Here is a 20,650-nt window from a genome sequence, read left to right as displayed (position 1 = left end):
CACTTTTTGAACCTTTAACCGACAGCTAATATCACGTCAGCTCGTGCGGATTCCCAGAAAGGGCAATAGGTCACTCAGAATGACCATTTGAGCTCTGTTTAAAGGTTTAAGAAGCGTGCGTTGCAATGAATTGCGCAACTATACTGACCGTTATTTTCCAAAATCTTAGTTCTCGTAACTCTGACCTATCATCGTGACAAAACTATGTCGATTGTAAAACACTTACCTGTTATAAATTGCCCCTATTTGTGATGAAATTGATATAACAATTATAGCCCTAAATTTTTTTACTATTGCCTGCGATATTTTTCTGCATTTCGTACACTACTGGTCTTTTCTTACTCTAATAAGCTTTTAATTTGTACAAGTAATTGCCATTGTACTATTTTTATTGTGATTATTCCTCACTGTATTTGAAAAACTAGCATGTGCGTTTCTTTGTCAATTATGCCGTCATATTCATTAGACTCTATAAATGTATCAGGCGCATATTTCTCGGGCTTCTTTCTATCATCTAAAGTGCGTGTAACTAATTGCTCTTTAACAGAGACTTCCTTATCCTTATTTATTTGCATTGTTCTTGTCACCAACTGCCAAGTACAGCGCCTGCTGGAGCCACTCAAGCGGCAGACCGCAGCTTTTATCCCTATAGGACGTTTTCAGCACGCACTTATACGACCTTATTAGTGCTTCGGACCTCTAAACTCCTTCGTTTTACAGGTCGCTTCGTTGTAAGCACCTTGTGCCATGCCGCTCGCATTATAGGAGACGTGCGACAAGAGAATGCTTTTATTTGCAATGAATTCGAAAGAGACTTAGTGAAATAAGCCGTAAATGTTTTTGTGCACAGTTTATTAGATCAGAGAGAATCTGCGACTGCAGCCGACGCGGAGGCACCAAGATTCACTGGATTCGGTGCGATGAAAGACGGCAGCGAGGCAAGTTAAAGCTTCGCGTCGCCGAATCGCGCTGTCGCATCCCTTGCCGTCGAAAATGTTGGCTTGTTTGTAGGTTCTTCAACACTCTTGCCTTGGTTGGCAGTCGCGTCCTTTCCGTCGTAGGTGGTTTGACGACATGTTCGGTCACAGTTACGAGCGCATCATTGTATGTACCTGCATCAAATGCGGCGTATTCGTCACTAGTGGTGCCTGCTGCTGGGTTACGAGTAGCATAAGCGTATGATAGGAACAATTCCTGAGGCAGTCCAGCTGGACTGTAACATTCGCTGACATCGACACTTCCGCCGAGGGGGTCGCTAGAGTTGCCGTCAGAGCTAGCGGAGACCGCCACTGAGTGGCGCCTTCGGAAGGCTTAGGTGCACTTTTACGTGGCGATAGTTGTAAGGCATTGAATCAGACGTAGGGATCGTTTCATTGTACAGACAATTTCCTTGTATTGGTCTTCGTTGTGGGAGCATTTGGAGTAGCAGTGAAATGTAGGAATTTGGCGAAGATAATTATTCCTTCATTATGCAGGTTAATTCACCATAGAGGTGTTTGTCGTAGAGGCGGCTCAATGTACATTACAGAAAAATAAATAAATTCGTGTGCATTGCATCGAAAACGGCCTATGGTAATTTTCATGGAACTGGCAGGAAACTAGATTTTATAATTGGGTGTCAGCGTCTTGAAGCTCTGAGGGAACGACATTCGACTAGGCCAAGCATTCACAGGGAACGAGTATGAGAAGGAAACCACGAGAGAAATGAAAATGGGAAAGAAACGATTTAATCGCAGAAGGCAATTATTCTCAAGTCACGAAACTACAGCTTACCGCTATTGTTGAAAAGAAAAGTTTGCGGCAAAGCAGTCTAACAATACTAGTCTATGAAGCGTAAGCTAACGAAGTTGAGAAGTAAATAAGGATCGTCCAATTAACGATTCAACGAGAAATTTTTCTGTGACTTTACCACAAATAAGAGGTCCGGTTGAGTTGGATCAAAGGGTGAATATTTTACTTATGTTTACATTACAAAATACAAGTGTGTTGGGAAGGACAGTTCTAAAAAATTAAGTATGCTTGATTACGTGTACACTTGCGTGTAATCAACGCAAGTTGTTCGAGCACACTGTGAAGCCAGCACCTCTGTGGTAAACAAAGACCTGCACGTTCTGTTAGCTAAGTGACGATGCTCGTATTGAAACCTTGCTTTAGAGACAAAAATATAGTTGGGCTAAGCGTGGACCATGTCCTGTCACCTTTCTCTCCTGGCAAAGCGTCTCCAAGAGCTAAGGCCTTTCTTTGAGTAGTAGGTGTTATTGGTCACCACTACCGTGGGCACCACTACCACATCCTAAGTTTCCGGTGGTTTATAAGTACTTTATTTTGTAGAATTCCTCTTTCCTGTTCTCATGTTAGATTGATTTAATGTAGGAATGTCTATAGCATTCATCATGCTTACCACATATCAGTGTTGCGCTACATTTTTCGGTGTTTCTGTTTTATACTTATGCATTCTTTTTGTGCCTAGCTGATCCCCCACATTTTTTCAATTTCGAAGAGATGTGTCAGTCATTCTCTCGTTCTTTTGCTTATTTTTCCGCTCCAGTACCAACAACAAAACCAACGAGAGCAATGAGTGTGCGCCCTTCCCTGCTACAAAGCAATCTCCCCACATCACTTGTAAACTTCTCTAATTCTTTTCATACGTTAGACCAGCCTTACACCACTTCAGCAGGAAACAAAATAGCGAAGCTTCCGAGTGGCTCTCTTTAGAATTGCATTACGGACAGCAAAAAAAGCAAAACGCACTCGCGTTTCATTTTTTGAATTTACAGAACTAAGTTGAAAGCACGCGTGTACCTGTTTCTCCGGCCTGTTCAGTTTTGTTCTTCATTAGGCGAAAACAGAAGCTTTTCTCGCCGTTTTGATTGCAGTTTAGCGCTAAATAGGTAAGCACTCGTCCTCAATATGTGTTTTTCTTGTATTTCAGAAAAGAAACGAAATAAGATCCAGACTCATTCTTTGGGGTTAATGTCTAAACTAGTAGTCACTGTAGTGAAAATTTCCGCAACAATTTGGACCACCTGCGTTTTATTAACATGCGCACAGGTCTGGGGACGCAGCGTTCTTCCGCGTCAAGATGTGGCCGCTGCAGTCGGCATTTCCGTCCGCGAACTCGCGCTCTACAGGAAAACACTGCAGCCACTCAGACACTAGGGTGAGTAAACTAATCATAATAAAGAAAGAGCTCCGACTCGCGCTGTCTTCCCATAAAACATCAAAACTGGAAGTCTACGCCCTTCAGTAAGCCGTGCCAACGAAGGGCAAGCACTGCATACCATAACATCTGCAGCCGTTTTCGCTCAGTCGTCGACCTCTTGGCTGCTCCATTTCCTGTTTGTTAATTTTTTTCCATGTTCCGTTCCTGTTCCAGAGACTGAATAGTTACACCGCCAAAACGCGATGCCCTTCTGTCGCTGACCCCCCCTCTCCCTCAGTCACCATCTCATTGCTCCTCCTTTCCAGTTGGCCTTATAAGGACAACGATAACATATCGGAACCCAGATCGGTCGGTCCTCTGTTTCAATGCCACAGGAGCACGCAATTTCCCAGCTGTATTGGCGGCCGTCGGCGAATATTGTGTCAAGGAAAGGAACGTCACCGCGTGCGTGGTGTGCCCCCGTCTCGAACATGTTACGGCGATCTGGTTTCACCGTGAGTGGGGCCAATCGCCGAGCGCAGTTTGAGCCGGAAAGCCGCCTTACGTAATGTGCTCGCTCGCTTAATCTCTTTTCCTGGCGTGCCTCGTGAGCAGTCGGGAGCGGTGGTCGGCTATACTGCGTGAATTCCCCCTTGAGTTGCAGGTAAGATACGGAGCTGAAATTGGTTATTTAGAAACGCATCCGATCTGTTCAACATTTTTTACACCTACGCGCGCCACACATTGGTTCTGCCCCCCCCCCCCCCCTCCAATTGTCTCGTCTCTAAAATTTCATTTCCTCGCCGGTATAAATGGCGAACTTGAGAAAGCTACGGAAGAAACTCGCACGCAGGTAAAACCGTTCTGAAGCTAAAGATTGCCAATCACTCCTAGGTTATGCCTATCTGGAGTGGTACAAGACTTTTCAATGAGTAATGGTTTGCGACATGATGGTTTCTTAGATTTATCTTCGTCCGCGTGTGTACTTACTCTATGAATAGCTTCTTGCGATGAACAGACTACTAATTTATTGTTTGACAAGCGCTTTGGGCTGAGAAAAACACTGCTACAGGCAGAAAGTACTTCGTCGATTAAGTTTAGTCGATAGATAGATAGAAAAAAGTTTAATTGATCACTGGATTGATTGATTGATTGATTGATTGATTGATTGATTGATTGATTGATTGATTGATTGATTGATTGATTGATTGATTGATTGATTGATTGATTGGCTGGCTAGCTGGCTGTTGAGGCGACGCGTAATGTAACGTTCTAAGATTGTGGATTTGATCTTCTCGCACATATTATTCATTATTACCGCCCTAGTCCAATACGCAAGTAATAACTCGGAACATTCGCAGGCAAGGACATGACTACAAGGTGGATACTTTTCTTCGCGTTGATCCTTCCCATCTGGAAACTCTGGAAGCGATTGCCGCTTATGCTCGACCTGGGTACCTACTTCGGTTCCTGGTTCCTTGTGCTCCTGGTTAGTTTTGGGATTGCGCGGTTGTTGTCTAGATTCTTCAGGAAGCTTGTTGACGGTGACGGCAAAGCTGTTCTGGTGACGGGTGAGTGCATTTTTATTCGCTCCTGAATGTTCCCACTAACTGTAAGCTGTGTACAAGGCCGCATATTTTCAGAGAGAACATATGATTCTTATTTGAAGTAGGAATACAGCAGCAGGAATTAGAGAAGAAATTGGTGTATCTTCTGGTTGAGAGTCAATGAAAGGAGGGAGGTTTGGTGGGTGGCGTAATGCGTACAACAGAGCCCTGAGTGTAAGAAAACATCTGCCAAACGAAGTGTTTGGGAAGCTTTTGTGTATATAACGAGGTGGACTGATGTGATATAGACGAAATCGGACATCGCTGAACCGGAATGTTGCAATTAAGTGGACGTAAAGTGGGGTAACGGTCATGATGAGCATTCCAGGCGCTATAGCATACTAAATGTAGAAGAAGAGAGGCATAAATTTTTGTTTCATACAATGTATACTTGCATTAAGGGTGATGTCGACCAAGTTCTCCCGGGTTGTAGAAGTGAAAGTTCAAGCCATATTTGACGGAATAATAAGGCGGTGCGCTTAGTTCAAGAGTTGGCTGTGCTATGCTTAGCCATTGCCGACATGAATGTCCTGTGTGGGAGTAGCGAAGGCCAGCCAATGCAACGTCTGCCCCAAAAAGGTTGCTGTTGTGCTTCAGGCAACAATGTTGCCACGGGGAATTATTTATGCCGCGAAATACGTCGCCGGAAACGCATGTTTGCAACGTTGCTGTTCTTTCATTTGAACGTAGTGAACGCCGAATACACAGTGGCAAAAGAGATAAGGCGAACGCAGAAACACGCGTTCGCTTAGTGCTTTCAGCCCGTCTGTTCGGCTCTCAGTTCCGCATTTGATGCCAGCTTGACCAGCAATACGTTTTTCTGAGGCAGGCGTGAACTTAAGGGCGACAAAAGATGGACAGCACTGTCAATACACTGTCATGTTCAGAGCTTGCCATCAACGAAAATTTGGCACGCTAAACAATAACTTGAGTGGAAATTTGTTAGTCAGGTTGTGTGGATCGCGCGTCAGTTTCACATTCTTGGCACTGTCAGCACCTAAATAATTGTGACCATGAATAATTTTGCCCTATTATCCACACTGCACGCTGTATTGAAGGCGCCCTTACACAATTTTCTAATGAATCATAGAATGAGCTCACTAACGAAGAACGCCGCCTAACGAATACACTGCTGCGAAGTTTTTTTCGAATCCTTCTAGCAGTTACCGCTCGGCTGAGCGGCTTTCGCGCTCCTTTCGTCTTCACTAGCGCTTTGGGAGGATAGCCGACATGGGGCAACGCTCCACAAAAAGTTGAGCTTTTCGTCGGTGAGAGGGTTGGTCGCACCACCCAGTGGCGGCCATGGTAAGCTACGCTACACAGCATGCCGCTGCTGTTTCGGGGGCCACACGCAGTAGGCCCTGCCAAAAACAGCTGTCGTGTGTAGACTGGCAGTGCAAAGATGAAATAATTTGTTTCTTTTTGAGATTGCAGATGTACATTTTCTTTCATTTATTTAGGTCAACATTAGTAGTAATAGTATTAACGAGACAGTTCCTACGATTAGTCAAATCAGTCAATAGCTGTTGGTGGGAGTCTCTGCTCGCGATGACGCTGCATGAGAACATTGCATAGGCGAGAGCAAGTGATTTTTCATTGTTTTGGACGCGGCTTTACGAATTCCTGCGGCATGCACTGCAATGATATTTGCCACACTTGTTCGCAGGAGCGTCGTCTGTGGAGCGGCAACCTCTTAGTATGTTCAAAACGCGTTTCCTGATCCCTTTAAAAATTCCTTTTTGTTTCCTTTTTGTGGATTAAATATGTAGAACTGGTGATGATCATTGAATGTGTTGGTAGTACTGATATATACTGGACTTGGTTCTTCACAGCGGTCTGTAGTATTGAGCAAAATATGGTTAGACCTAATCATGGTCTTGTTTTACGTAAACGGAGCCCACGACTTATATATGTAGTTTTTTGTTAACTGTAGATGGTTGTTCTTTCTGGTGTGGAAGTAGCAGTGGTGATTTTGAACCGTTTTCTCACCATGCTGCGGGTAGTTGGACACTCACGTTACCTTTTCTTTGCCAGGCTGCGACACAGGCTTTGGAAACCTGCTGGCTAAGCGACTATCCCGCAATGGCTTTATGGTGTACGCCGGCTGCCTGAATGCTTCAAGCGAGGATGCCTGTGAGCTCGCCAAGGAACCTAACGTCCACGTGCTTCAACTGGATGTCACAAAAGAAGAGGAGATGGATAATGCCCTCGTGGCCGTGAAGGATACTCTAGGAACTAAAAGCAAGTGAAAATAGTTTCTGTTCACTGAAACGTATGCTAAAAAAGGTGCATTATATGCTTGCTCAAGCACAACGAACGTAGCATAGAGCTGTGCGTGACCCACGTATTCAGGATCATCTTTTATGCGTTTGCTGTAAATGGTAAAGTGCTGCACTGCCGATTTCCGGTTGCACACACAAAATGAGTATTCAGCGAATGACAGAAGCAACCCTAGAGATATATTAGACATTTGTTGAGCAAGAAATTATCAAGGATGAAGGCAAGAAGTAAATTTCCTCGACCCTATTAGGCTCAAGATGGCGCACACAAAGTGTGCTTCCAATGCAAACCTCATAGACTACCTGCACGAGACAAATGTTTGCGTATTTTTTGTTTGTGTGCATGTGCCGCTCACTGCTGTTAGTGTATGTTTAATCACATACTGGGTGTCCAAGAAGTTCTACTTCCGACAGTGTTGGGATCACTACAGGAGTTGCTCGAAACGTCTACCACCTGCGAAAAGCTGTTTCTCACTCTCTACCACCGGCATAAAAACATCTGTGTTCACGACGCTGCATGTTGTTGAACACTTGGTGGAATACTGGTAGAGTTATATGAGCAATAAGGGGCGGTTTGTAGCTCCGGTGGTGCGTGAGGATTGTTCTCGTACATCTGTTGTCCGAGCGCACCCCACACACGTTGCCAGACGAACTACAGGCCTCGTGCTGTCATATCGCACTTGAAAGGGCGATGCCATTCACGATTATGATAATATTTTTCTTTCTTTCCCCACTGCACAGTTAATTTTTCGGAAACCGGGCATGTTATGCCTAAATGCCGGTATTCGAAGTAATAAGCGATGAAAGCTTCCCTTTTCAGACTTGGCTATGTATTGCGTGCGTGAAGTTTCTTTCGGTTTGCAACGTGTTTTATGTTACTGCAACTCATGCTTATCCGACAGAACAATGTCTGAAGTTTGCGTTTCACATGTACCGCGACCCGAACTTAGAACAGCGTGACATTCTCAGCCTGAGCAGCACATGCTGCGCCGCGGGAGATGGAAATTCAGGACGATGAGTCTTTTTCAAGCCTTGAACCTTGAAAAAGACAACTCCTCTTGTCGAAATGTTTGCTCCCGCTTTTACCTTGTTCTCGTTTTGCTCATGTTCCAGTTGTGCTGGTATAAGAAACGTTTCGAAAATTCTTTATACCAACTATTAGAGCGTGATCACTATGTCTCTAAAGGCGTTGTTTTGGGGATTTCGCGTTAATACCTTGCACATTTTTTTGGTTTCTCCATCTCAGAAAAAAGGCACGTTGCAATGGGGTCATTATGTTGTAATTCATACAGTTTCCGTTAAGATAAAAGCAAATGCCGATAATATAGTATGCTAAACTTATGCTTAGAAATTTCGGCAGAGTAAGAAGAAAGCTGACTGTTCAGTGGAAGTTTGTCAAGCTTGAAATTGAGCATACTTGGGGCACACGAATGGAATTTAGGATAGGTATTGCCGTATGGGCAGGAAATTCTGTCGTAAGCATAGTGTCACGTGATTAGAACAAAATATGCATACGCCAATGCAAAATGAAACATATGTGGGCGTTTCAGATGTCGTAAGGATGCCTCCATCGCGCAAACAAAACGCACAGCAGCCGCGACTACATACCTAAAATATAACAGGCAATTTTCGTGCATTGGTTGTTGCACATCTAATTTTTCTTATGAAATCACCAGTACATACGGGCACTGAAATTCCGATATGTGTTTTAATTTTCCATTAGCGAGTGTGAAATTTTGTCTGCTATCAACTTCCATCACCAGACGATTTTTCATCCAACACTTACATAGCTTCATGTGTTGACGGCAAAGCCAATGCTGTCGTTATCGCACGAAACGTGGCATCCCAAACCTCGCGTTTTCGCATGGTTAGGAACTATCGTCCTTTTTCTGGACGTTGTCTATCTTTCTTTTATTTTAGACTGAACAAAATTAGCACAGAGAAATGGTTTTATAAATAAGGCAATTCACCTCCTTTTTTTTTTTTTTTTTTGGCTTGCGCAGAGTTATGGGCCGTGGTGGCTAACGCTGGCGTACCGAGTCACGGCCTTCTCGAATGGGCAAGCATGTCGTCCATCAGAAAAATCTTTGACGTCAATGTTTTCGGTGTGGTCAGCGTGGCAAAGAAGTTCCTTCCCCTTCTGAGGAAAGCGAAGGGACGTCTCGTCATTACAGGAAGTGTCCTTGGTGAGTGTGAATGTGTGGCTATCTTTGAGTTTGATCAACGCGCAGAAGCTGACTGACTGAGGTAAAAGAAAAAGTGAAATTTTGCTTGGAGTATCTTGCATGAAACATGGCCGAAAAAATGTTAAGTGCTAGAATTGTTCAGCCAAATGTGACACACTAGCGAATGGGACTTACTAGCGAATGCGACCAGTGAATCGGCAGTAGCAGCAAGGAGTAAAAAAGCTGGAAAATCACAGAATTTCTGCGTGAAAAACTAAGCCTACTGTGACCGAATGTATACCTAAAGTATAACTGAAGCAAGTGTATCATAATATTACGTCTATATTGGCAGTGATGTCATATAAGCTACGGCGTGGCGCTGCCGAGTGTGAAGTCGTGGGTTCGATCTCTACCGAGACGGCCACATTTCGGTGGGCGGGGGGGGGGGGGGATGCAACAACGCTCATGTACTTATGTTTAGGTTCAGGATAACAAAAATTGAGGTGGTTAAAGTGAATCCGGGGTCTCCACTATGACGGTCCGCGTAATCAGATTGTAGTCTTGGCACGTTAAGCCCGGGAATTCAATTATTTAGCTATGTTAAGCCCAGCGCTTTTCAAACGGTATGAGGCGCTTTAGAATATGGGATGCGGGAACATTCTCTTGAAGTTTGATTACAGCTTAAATAACCGCGAGTAGCAGTTAAAAGCTTGTTTTAAGAGAGTTTTACCATCTTAATCAAGCAAACATTAACAAATAGCACGTCTCGATCAACCCCATAAATTGAATTCTCTGCATAATAAACAAAAAACAATAAAAAAGATGGACCGCTAACGCGCGCTTGAAGGAAACCAGTACGGCTTATTTTAAGTAAATGCAGAACACTTGACTAACCGTCTGTGTTAAATGCGGCAACGTCGTATTCAGTCATTTAAATCGCGTACAAAAATTTGAGGATTGTAGTTTTTGTTAGGCTGTGTTATAGGTAATGTTGCCTTAGACTTACCGAAATATGTTAGGTCGTATAGCACAAGAAACAGCACACACACTCGTGAAACATCGCTGGCTCAAATTTTCGCTAGCACAAATTCATTTACACAGAGTTTTTCCTGGAAATGTTCCCGAATCGAACACATTGCGTGTACGTGTATGGGGTGGAAATTACTTCGTTCTTTAATTGGAGCGTTTTAATGCTGATGATTTTTACTTGCACACATCTTAGTTGAAGTCTAGAGCGCGGGAACCGACAGAGACAAAGGAGGCACACAAAGTACACAGGCACAGCACTGACTTTCAAAAGAAATGTTTATTTTGCCGGCGCGCAGCTAGTTGTAATGTGACCACTTGGCAAAAAACAAGATCACACATGCGCACAGAATCTGCTCGTACCGCTATCGCACCCTGGCATTTGAAAAAAAAAGGTAGGTCAGCTCTTTTTCATACAACGCTATCGAAGGACAACTGGCACAGTTATTTCCCGCGCGTGCAATTGCGACAGACTCAATAATTTCTGGAGTAGGGCTTGGTTTTCTCATAGATACAATCTTGCATTTGTCGAAGACAACTTTGCACCCACAGTCGCGACAGTGCACGCCTAGAGGACCTTGAATAGTGTTGTTAACATTGTTGTGGTGTTCCCTAAGCCGATCAATAATGCATCGGCCAGTTTCCCCGATGTAGACCTCACCACATGAGATAGGTACCTCACATACGACACACTGGGCACACTGTATGAAGCGCCCGGTCTGTGATTAGTTTTACTACACTGGGACTTCTCTCGTCATCTAGGCGTGGACTGTTGCGACTGTGGGTACAACCTTGTCTTCGACAAATGCACGATTGTTTCTAGGAGAAAATCAGGTCGTACTAGAGAAATTATCGAGGCGGTCGCAATTGCACGCGCAGGAAATAACTGTGTCAGTCGTCCCTCGATAGCCTTGTGCGGAAAAGAGCTGACCTACCTTGATTCAATTGCGAGGGTGCGATAGCGGTACGAGTAGGCTCTGTGCCCATGTGTGATATGCTTGTTCTTTGCCAAGTGCTTACTTTAAAGCTAGCTGCACACCGGCAAAATGAACATTTTTGTGGAAAGTCAGCGCTGGGTCTGTGTACTTTGTGCGCCTCCTTTGTCTCCGTCGGTTCCCGCGCTGTAACCTTCCACTATGTTCAACCAAGAAGCTCAACTAGTTACTCTTCTCAACTGCATACATCTGTTTTCTATGTTTCTTCTTTTTTCCTCATTTTTTAGGTGTCTTGTTACTGTGCATATTGTATGGTCCCTCCTTCATGGAACACACGGCCCGCCTTGCAGCCTGCCGTATTATAGAATTGTTATAAATTATTAAAGAACTCATTATAAAATAAAAAGCACCACATGGCAACATCAACTTACGTGCCTACAACCGTCGCCAACCCTATTTTAAGTGCCATGACGTTGCTATTTCGTATATTGGCTTGCACAGTGGCTCAGTGGATACCGAGTTCTGCTGAACATGACGTCGTGTGTCACTATCGATCGGGCACGAGGCTTTGAGATCAGGTTTAGAACGTAATATGGTAACAACTATTATGAATCCCTATACAATGCAGCCATATCACAAGAAGCGAACAGACACCAAGGAGAGCATGAAGGAAGTTGCTTGTACTTATTCATTGAATTAAAGAAGTGATAAAGAATGGAAATGAAAGTGGATCAAAGAAAAACTGGCCGCAAGGGGGGGGGGGGGGGGGCACGAGCCCACCTCTTTGCATAATGCGTACAAAGATCTTACCAAATGAGCTACCGCGGTGCCGTTTTTGCATCCACTTTGCGGGGTATCTAGGTTGATCTATACTAGAACTAACCTGGCAGTGTTAACTAGTGCCACCACTGACGGCCTTGACGGCAGATGTGGAACATCGTTCCTGCCGCAGGCGTCGCGTGTACGTGATCTTTTTTTTTTGGCGAAGGAAACTGGTTAATAAACCCACACATGCTACCTGAGATAGCAGTGTGGGTTGATGCTGGCATGGCTGGGCTCGGCCGTCCACGTCGCCAATTTGTGGGAGGCGGCGCTGAGAGGTAGGTGCCGTAGCCACGTTTTACTTAGGCCGGCCATGGTGCCGTGGGATCTCGGGAGCGGCCGCGGAGTCGGCCGCTCCGATCCAGCGCGCCAGCGTGTTCTATTCTGCGCTATCTGCGCGTGAGCTCATCTTTTTCGCCGACTCTGCAGGCGATGGTCGCGCCGCTACAAGGGCCCCCCTTCTAGTGCGAAGCGCGACTGGATGAAAGTCCAATGGTCAAGTCCAGGTAAAGTGTGCAGATGGTGTCGTCGTTGGTAGTGTCGGGTTCACGCAGTACGAGAGAGACGTACCAGGCAGCACCGGCAGCGTTGGTAGCTCGAAATCGCGACCTGCTGCAGGTTGTCGTAGACGCCCGGGCCCGCAGAAGTCCTAGCCCCAAAAGTAGACCGTTGTGCAGCTCGGGACTTGCGTTGAGATAGCGCGAGTGCTGGTCACTCGCAATGTAGACGTAGGAGTGACGCTCGAGCTGAAGAAACCAGATGGCAGAGCTGGCTCTTGTAAAACTTCGGTAGGCCATGCGTCTGTGGAAGGTGTGAGCAAAAAAACATCGGGACGCTCGCATGCAGCTGCTTGCGGTGAAATCTCGAATGCCGATAGCATCAGGGTTGCGGTGGTCGCTGAAGGCATCGCGAATGTTGTGCTTGTGGCGTCGCCATAATTGCAAGAGTGAAATTTGCGCCTTGTGGAGCCGGTGAGAGAGCCTCTGTATCGGTGATGATTGAGGTGCCCCCGAACGGAAAGTCGACAGCTTGCGGAAATGTCCAAGGAAGGAGAGCGACAGGCCGTAGAGTGGCGGAAAGTTCTCGCGTTTGGTCCAGTAAATTCCTTAGAAAGAGTCGTCGCAAAGCTGCCTTTCAAATAGGGAGGAGGCTCACGAACTGAGCCCAGGTCTTATGCTAGCGCCTCCGCGTGCTGACGATCGGCACGGGTGGACACGGGTTATGTGCGACGACAACACGTGGAATGATGCGACGGTTGAAATGGCGAGAGCGGTTGCGACCGAGCGCTCGAGGTGACGTAATGAGAAAAGATGGCTCCCCGCAAGTCGTCGTAGAAGTCCGGGTCGGGGGTTGGCAACGGAATCCTGGAGCCTTGTTGGGAAAGAAGTGGCTGACCAGCTGGATGAACCGGATGTCCAGCATGTCGATGTAGAATTCCCGGACACCCGAAAACCGTGGGACGTCTGCCGGACTACGTGAGGTCACGTCACTCGCCTTGGCAGATTTGGTGCACTGAAGCTACAGCATCAATGCTGTCGGATTCGAGGTCTTGCTATGTGGTGAAGGAGAAGAAAGGATACCGAGGGTCCGATTTTTATTAGTTGTACAATGCAACGTTATTTACAGCAGCTACGTTTCTTTTGGGGAGTGGTTGGGGCACAGTCACTTGTGCTTTTATGTTTTTTTTTAGTGCCAGCGCAGCGACGACAAATCGGCGTCACTGAGAGGGCGCTATTTTCCAATTACTTAGTGATCGTTTATAGGGCATCGTTAGCGTCACGTCAACCACGACCCATCGCGCGTGCTGTGAAAGCAGATGCACGGTGCGCGGAGTGGAAGCAGCGTACAACGAAGGTTGTCCGTGCTTTAGCAACAAAAACAATAACATGACTACGAATGTGGTGTCGCTGCAGTGGACCACTTTCCGCAATGCATTGAAGAATTACTGGGCATGCAAAATAAGATATGCTTTTGAACGTCCAGCGCAATTACTCGGCCATTTAATCATAGAAATAGCTAAGCGGAAACAGCCGCTGATTTAACTAAGGTCCCATGTACGGCCATATTGAAAAGTACGTCGCACATGTCGTCTCTTATACAGCTGCTTTTACATGAATGCGGATTTAGCGCATCGCCCTACTATGGCAGCCAGATGTACACGTGGCGTAGGTTAAGTGACCTTTAACCGACTAATGTAAATGATTACTGCAACACATCAACACAGAGATAGTCCAGGGTTTGACGGAACACCGTCTGGCGAGGGATGTACATTTTCTTCTTCACAGCAAACAAAGTGTTTTTGTTCAAACTTTGGCAAGTGTTTGTTTGCTGTCAAGAAGAAAATCAACAGAGCGATAACCAAGACTAGTTGCCTAGCGTTTGCTGCTCTCTGGAAGAAAAAACGCGCTCGCGTAAAACAGGGTCAACTGGGTTTCGGACCCGTCGAGCGACAGTCGACACTGTGCATTTAACTGCGCTGCATCAGCTTCAGATAGCGTGCTACGAAATTTAATGTGCCACGTTCATATTAATATAAATGTAGCTGTAACACACGAGTTATAATTTTGCTTGGCTTTTTGTTTTCTTGTCGTGAATCAACACTCGTGTAATTTCCCTCAAGTGGCACAGATCAGGTGTTTTACGAAAAGCATCAAACACACTCTAAAAATTTACAAAGTGTGCGTAAGTTATAATAATGCAACGTTACACAGAAGATATCGGCAAACACTTTTCGGCTTCATTTTGATTGGAATAATTAGCTTCTGTTAACGACCTAGTTTACTGAAATTTATCTAATAGCTTCACTGTTGCATTCTGCAATCAAGAACGCATATATATATATATATATATATATATATATATATATATTGAAAATTTGAGGAATATTGAAAAAAGGTAACACGCCCGTCTTTTGGCGTACACATCATGTTCCGTTGCATAGGAAAGGAGGCAAAGTTGCTGTAAAATAAATCGGTGACTCTTTGCTTGTGTACACATGTGATGTCGAAGATAAAATTGATTGATTGATTCATTGATTGATTGATTGATTGAAAATGTATCACCACAGGTCGAAGCACGGTACCGACGGGCGTTGTTTACTGCATGACAAAGCACGCAGTCATCTCGCTGGCCGACGGACTGCGCAGGGAATGCGGCGACAAGGGTGTGTACGTCGCCACCGTGGAGCCCACTGCATACAGGTGAGACCGTGCATCTCAAGCTCATTGTGTCCCCGAAAGAGTTTTGGATACATTAAATGTTTTCAGAACGCATTTCCTCGTGGTTTGAATGTCTGTGCATTTGTTTGCTGGTAGCGATAGGTACGCTTGCGAACAGCGAGGTTACAGTAAGAAACACGTGGTGGCGAGGGTAGTGGCATGAGTTCGTGAGCCCCATCTTTACTTTCACTTCTAAGGTGACGTTCACAACCTTTTGTAGATCAAACGAGATGTGTAGGGAAGCACACTTGCTGAGCTTCTCAGATGCATTATTGCGCTATCCTGACATATTGATACATTCAGCTAGGGTGTAGTAGCCCTCCAAGGGAATCACAGATGAGAGGAATATGAATTTCACAATATAACTGCATTTGACAATGCCAACAATAGCATGCACGAATCCGATGCCCTTAGCTACCGTCGTCGTCGTTGTCGTCGTCATCATCATCATCATCATCATCATCATCATCATCATCATCATCATCATCATATTTTTATGTACACTGTAGGACACGAAGCCCTCTCCCAGCGATCTCCAATTGCGCATGTCTGTCTATATCGGCATGACAGGAGTGTGGTAATTGGAAAGGGCAATGTCAGAAAGTATGTCTTGTCTCGGGTTTCTTATCTTAGTCTTTTGCAAGGAAAGCTCTCTGGAACTCTTTAACAGCACAATGGCGCAATGCACTCTGGACGTACTTACGCATGAATCACCCTCCTCCTCCCCCCATCAAGCAGCAGCACTGCAAAAGTGGCAGCGCTTACCTTCGTGCTTACGTGCCACAGTCTAGAGAGGAAGAAGAGAGTAGGTAAAGAGAAGAGGCAGCGAACAGGTAGAACCAATAAGGTCTCAAAACAAGCTTTAACAGCCTTACTACTATCGCTCATGGCAGCTCGCATACATGGGAAGAGCGTGGTAGGGAGGAAAGGTGCCGTAAGAAATCATGCCTCGTTTGAGGTTTCTTCAACGAAGTCAACGCTGCTTCTGGACACGGAAACAGTTGCGGATAAACTGAGAGAACGTGAATTCAAGGTATGGTACTGTGCGTTTGTGTTATCTCCGAAAAATATACACCGTGACAGTTTATGTACGCGAACAAGCGACAAAGGGCGTACAGACGCACAGCCGCCTTAGAGTACCGTAACGTCAAGACGAGGCTGTGCAAGCGGCCTTCCGTCAAATCAGCATTTCAGCCACGATACGATGCGCCATGTTAGGAAAAATGACAGTTCTAACCGACACGCAGGCTACGACAAATGGCTCACAATGCCTTCAGCAAGCACGTCTCGCGGCGTGTTCTGTGCGCTACTTACGTAAATAAGCACAAGCGCTGCATGTAAGGTAACGTTTAAGTTCACCTCATGACTCTCGTATGCCGTCAGAGTTGTCACCAATTTTCGACAGTAAAAGCAAACAACACGATAAGCCTCTTTTACATCGATTCCCATCCCGGGCGGGATCCACACTGTGGGGATACCACGCCGTGTAATCCCGCACTCTGGGATCCGCCTTCCCCCATACCTCCCAGCATTTACTGCGTATAATAAATCTAACGATGTCTTACATATCTTCTTTTTGTTCCTAACCCACTCACCAGGACGCGGATCCTCTCCGACGTCGGTTCTATGGAGGCCACCCGTCAGCAGCTGAGCCTTCTGCCTCGCGAGTCGCTCGAAGACTTCACCGAGCAGGAAGTCGCCGACTGGATGAAGACAGCGGCGACAATCGCAGATCTGACGAGACGCGACGACATAAATGAAGTTGTTGATCAGATGGTGCTCGCCGTCAGGGAGAAAGAACCTAAGCCTAACTACGCCGCCTGGGGTCTGTGGGAGCCGGTCTTTTACTTAGTCTGTCGGGAAGCACCAGCCGAACTCATTGACTTCCTGCTGGTTGCCTTTCGCAAGGCAACTAGAGCTGGTTTGTTCGATGGAACTTGGAGGTTCTCCCGCATTTGGACGTAGTGGAAATTACTAATGGTTCCCGATCAACGAGGAAAAGCAGATCTCTTCACTCTAGTGACTCTTGTATTCTAACAATTCAACGACTGCCAACAAGAAGTGTCGGCCTACAAACTCCTGGATAAGTTCAGCGGCGCCATTGTGTTCTCTTGAATGCAGTGTGTCAATACATGGTCAGCATACCGGGAAACTAAGGGCCCTGTAAACAGCCCAAGGAACTCTGCCCCCGCGTCTACTGCGAATGCTCGCCACATGCTGTGGCCGTTTCCGGGGACACAGAACACACAATAAAGAGTTTTTTGAGAAACCGAAATGCGCATACACTACCCTACAGGCCACCAAGTAGGTAACTATCGACTCTAAACCACACTACATACACTGCACAATCACCCTCTGTGTTAAGAGAGGGTCATCAGTACACTGATTCAGACCGCCTTCAGGAGCGAAGGCAGTGAACGCGTTGTTGCTCTTTTTGACGGCATGCGTACTGAACGAAAGGTCAAGAGCATTAGTCGACAGCTACATCGCGCTTTTGGAAAGTTTCTTTTTGTCTGGAATTTTTTAATTTCTCCCGCTACTACTGTGCGCCTATTGGAATAAGTCAGCTCAAGAGGACAATTGTGCTATCTGCAACAGGCAATTTTTAAAAATTTCATAAATCTTCAAAATAATCATTCTGTATACATGAACAAACGCATGCAAACGGCTCTCCCATCCCCTCTCTACCTCTACAGCATGACTGGGTTCTCACACTTCACACACATACATTTTTTGCCGCTTTGACTCTCCTATTGCTAACGGATTAAAAGTGTAAGGTTGCCGCATTCTTCTAATAACTTATGGAGCTATTCCTCCTTTTCCTTCCCCCGGTGTAGGGTAACAAAATCGACGCTCGTCTGGTTGACCTCCTGCCTTTTTTTTTCTCCTTGCTTTCTCTCCCTCTTTGGAACTAAATCTTGAGAGGTTAACGATTAAAATTGAGAAGGTAGTAAGTTCAGCGCAACCAGCGATTGCACGAAAAAGGGTATGTGCAATCTCAATGGACAGGGAAATGTCGATATGAATTAGAAGAAAGGAACGGATGCAGCCGATATTCTTGTTGATATTAATATAAAAGATTGGAGCTGCGAAGATTACGCACTACTCAGACAGTCTAACCACCGGTTTATTAGGGCTAATAGAGGTCCAAAAATGTTCATTAGGCAATGTCATGAGATCAGGGCATTCACAGGAACATGTAATGAAGGCGCAGCTCACCCAACAGAGCTGTAGTTCGCTATTGCTAGATGATTTCTATATGCACCGGGCGTAAAATATCCTAATGGTGAACACAGAGAAAGAATGGATATTTTATACAGCTTATCAGTAATGCTGGTTATAACCGCAGCTGACAAACAATCTTTTACACGTTTTAGATTTCCCGCATCAGCGTAGATCTCCAACGGCGTCAGTGCGGACTGAGGGATTCAACTTTATTTTCGTTTGAACAGGCAGTTGTCACGCAAGAAGAGTTCCAAGAAATTGTAAAGACGATTATTTCCCTAGTTCCGAACGCAATCTACAATGATTTTTATTGACAAACACTTCGCTAACGTTAAGCAGACGCTGTCAAAATCTGTAACGTCACGAGAAGATGTCGCCAGAATTTCTTTTAACGAACAACGTTGGTCGGTGCGCATTTTTGTAGTGGATATCGTGACAAATTAGTCGGAAATTTAGCGTTCTTTATTCTCATTCCTTAACCCGTAAAGCTTTGACGTCGTACCCGTGAGCTTTTGAATCTGCAGTTTATAGAAGCATGGTTTAACGACACTAACTGACACTCTAGAGTTTCAAGGGTTCTGAGAAGGGTACTTGTTCGCGAGTTCAATGGCAATGGTATGCAGAATATCGTTAACCCTATTTCCGTTGACGAAATCCTGGTGGCATAAACTGGGCTGGGGAACGATGTAGTTGAGCACAAGGTTAGAACCGAGTCTGTAAGCCAGGTCTGCACCGTCGGATGTGTCAGCCAGTATGTCCCCTTGAGACGAGAACAGGGCTATTGGTAGCCGTATGCGTTCCAGACGGTATGGAGGTGGAGTTGCCTGCGTGTAGGGATGCGAAAGCAGCAAAGCAAATTTAATACAAATGTCGTAGCTTCGCCTGAAAGGGGAGGCACTGATATTGGTAGCGATGTATAATACAACTGCGTGAACGTCAAGTTTAGTGGTTTTATATGCCATCTAAATTGCAGTAAACATTCGGTTATAAACAGATTAGTAAGTGCGGTGTCACGCACGCACAGACAAAGCTGAACAGATATAGTTGGATGACCGCTAGCACTGGCGGTCACAAAAGCGCAGAGAGATAAGGCTTCGTGATGCTCCTCGCGTCACCTCGTCTCGGAAACTTCAGATTGTGCGACCTCGAACACCGTGCGCGCGGAAATACAATGCGCATAAAGTAACCAGCCACCTCGCCTCGTCCTTAGAGTTTATTTCAGCTGGAGGTTACTTCAAAGATACAGCGCGGCAGCCGGTTATGCGCCCAACCACAAGGACAGCCATGGACAGCCACGGCCAGGCTTGAGGAGGAGTAGCCCGCTCACCTGCCGCTTCTAGCGGGAGCTTTATCACGTTACCGCACGATCCCCCATCCCTCTCCCTCCTAGTGCGCGCTCAATCGAAAACCCACCAACAATGGACGTGCGGGTAGACGGCGAGCGTCAAGCCACCACCATTCTCAGCTCCTGCTCGGAAGCTTTACCTCGCGCCGACGGCACACGGCGTGGGGCGTAATAGGATGTTATCGCAATTGGACTCTATTCGGAGCATGACGGTCGTGGCGACAGCGACGGCTCCGACAAAAATTCACTTGCTGTATCTATATAGTTGCTATAGTCATAAAATTGACGCATTATGGGCAAAAATTGGCAAGCACACTTATGAACAGACTTACTCAAGCTCCATCCGAGCAAGCCAGGCTGATGTTCCTTTAGATTAGTTTGTGTCCTAGTAGGTCAGCTGAGCCTGGTTTGTCGTGAGTCAACTCAGCCAGTTTGACTCTGATTTCCGAGTCCGAGTCATACCTTATGTGAACTATATAATTTCTTATATATACATGACATGACATATACAGTACTTGCATGTAATTGCCAAAGCACTGCCCTGTCTCCGTTACTCACATACGTGAGAGATGGCCACTGTTTTAGATTATTGTGCAATAAACATGCAGGATTTGTCTGTTCTATGTATTGTCTACTATGTTACCGTTCTGCATTTATAATATAGCCGCAATGCAGATTAGCAGGTATCGAACCTCAAAAAGGCTGCGCACATACTCAAATGAATCGCGCACAGCTCTTAGCACTTATTGCACTGCGCACTTATTGCACTTATTGCAACTGTGTGACTGTCGAGGACATCATTAAGGAATGTTGGCAGTTCGAGGAATGTGCGAAATTCGGTATCAGCCTTCGAAGAATGACACCGTACTGTCCATTGTAATTAATG

At 45.7% G+C, this 20,650-nt stretch overlaps 1 protein-coding gene and 1 long non-coding RNA gene across 2 annotated transcripts; both read left to right on the top strand.

The window, feature by feature from the left end:
- Positions 1–3,703: 3,703 nt before the first annotated feature.
- On the top strand, positions 3,704–6,984 carry LOC126544676 (uncharacterized). The gene is made up of 3 exons (XR_011890472.1): positions 3,704–3,806; positions 4,504–4,713; positions 6,784–6,984. It is a non-coding gene; the product is annotated as an uncharacterized lncRNA (long non-coding RNA).
- Positions 6,985–15,048: 8,064 nt separating this feature from the next.
- On the top strand, positions 15,049–17,437 carry LOC126544674 (17-beta-hydroxysteroid dehydrogenase type 6-like). The gene is made up of 2 exons (XM_050192122.3): positions 15,049–15,176; positions 16,793–17,437. The coding sequence occupies exons 1-2, from the start codon at positions 15,079–15,081 to the stop codon at positions 17,157–17,159; spliced, it is 465 nt and encodes a 154-aa protein (XP_050048079.2). The 5' UTR covers positions 15,049–15,078; the 3' UTR covers positions 17,160–17,437.
- Positions 17,438–20,650: the final 3,213 nt, after the last annotated feature.

Source organism: Dermacentor andersoni, chromosome 10 (assembly GCF_023375885.2).
Source record: "Dermacentor andersoni chromosome 10, qqDerAnde1_hic_scaffold, whole genome shotgun sequence".
NCBI classification, from domain to species: domain Eukaryota; kingdom Metazoa; phylum Arthropoda; class Arachnida; order Ixodida; family Ixodidae; genus Dermacentor; species Dermacentor andersoni.
Note: the sequence above shows the minus strand (reverse complement) of the source record. Positions and strands in the feature narration are given on the sequence as shown.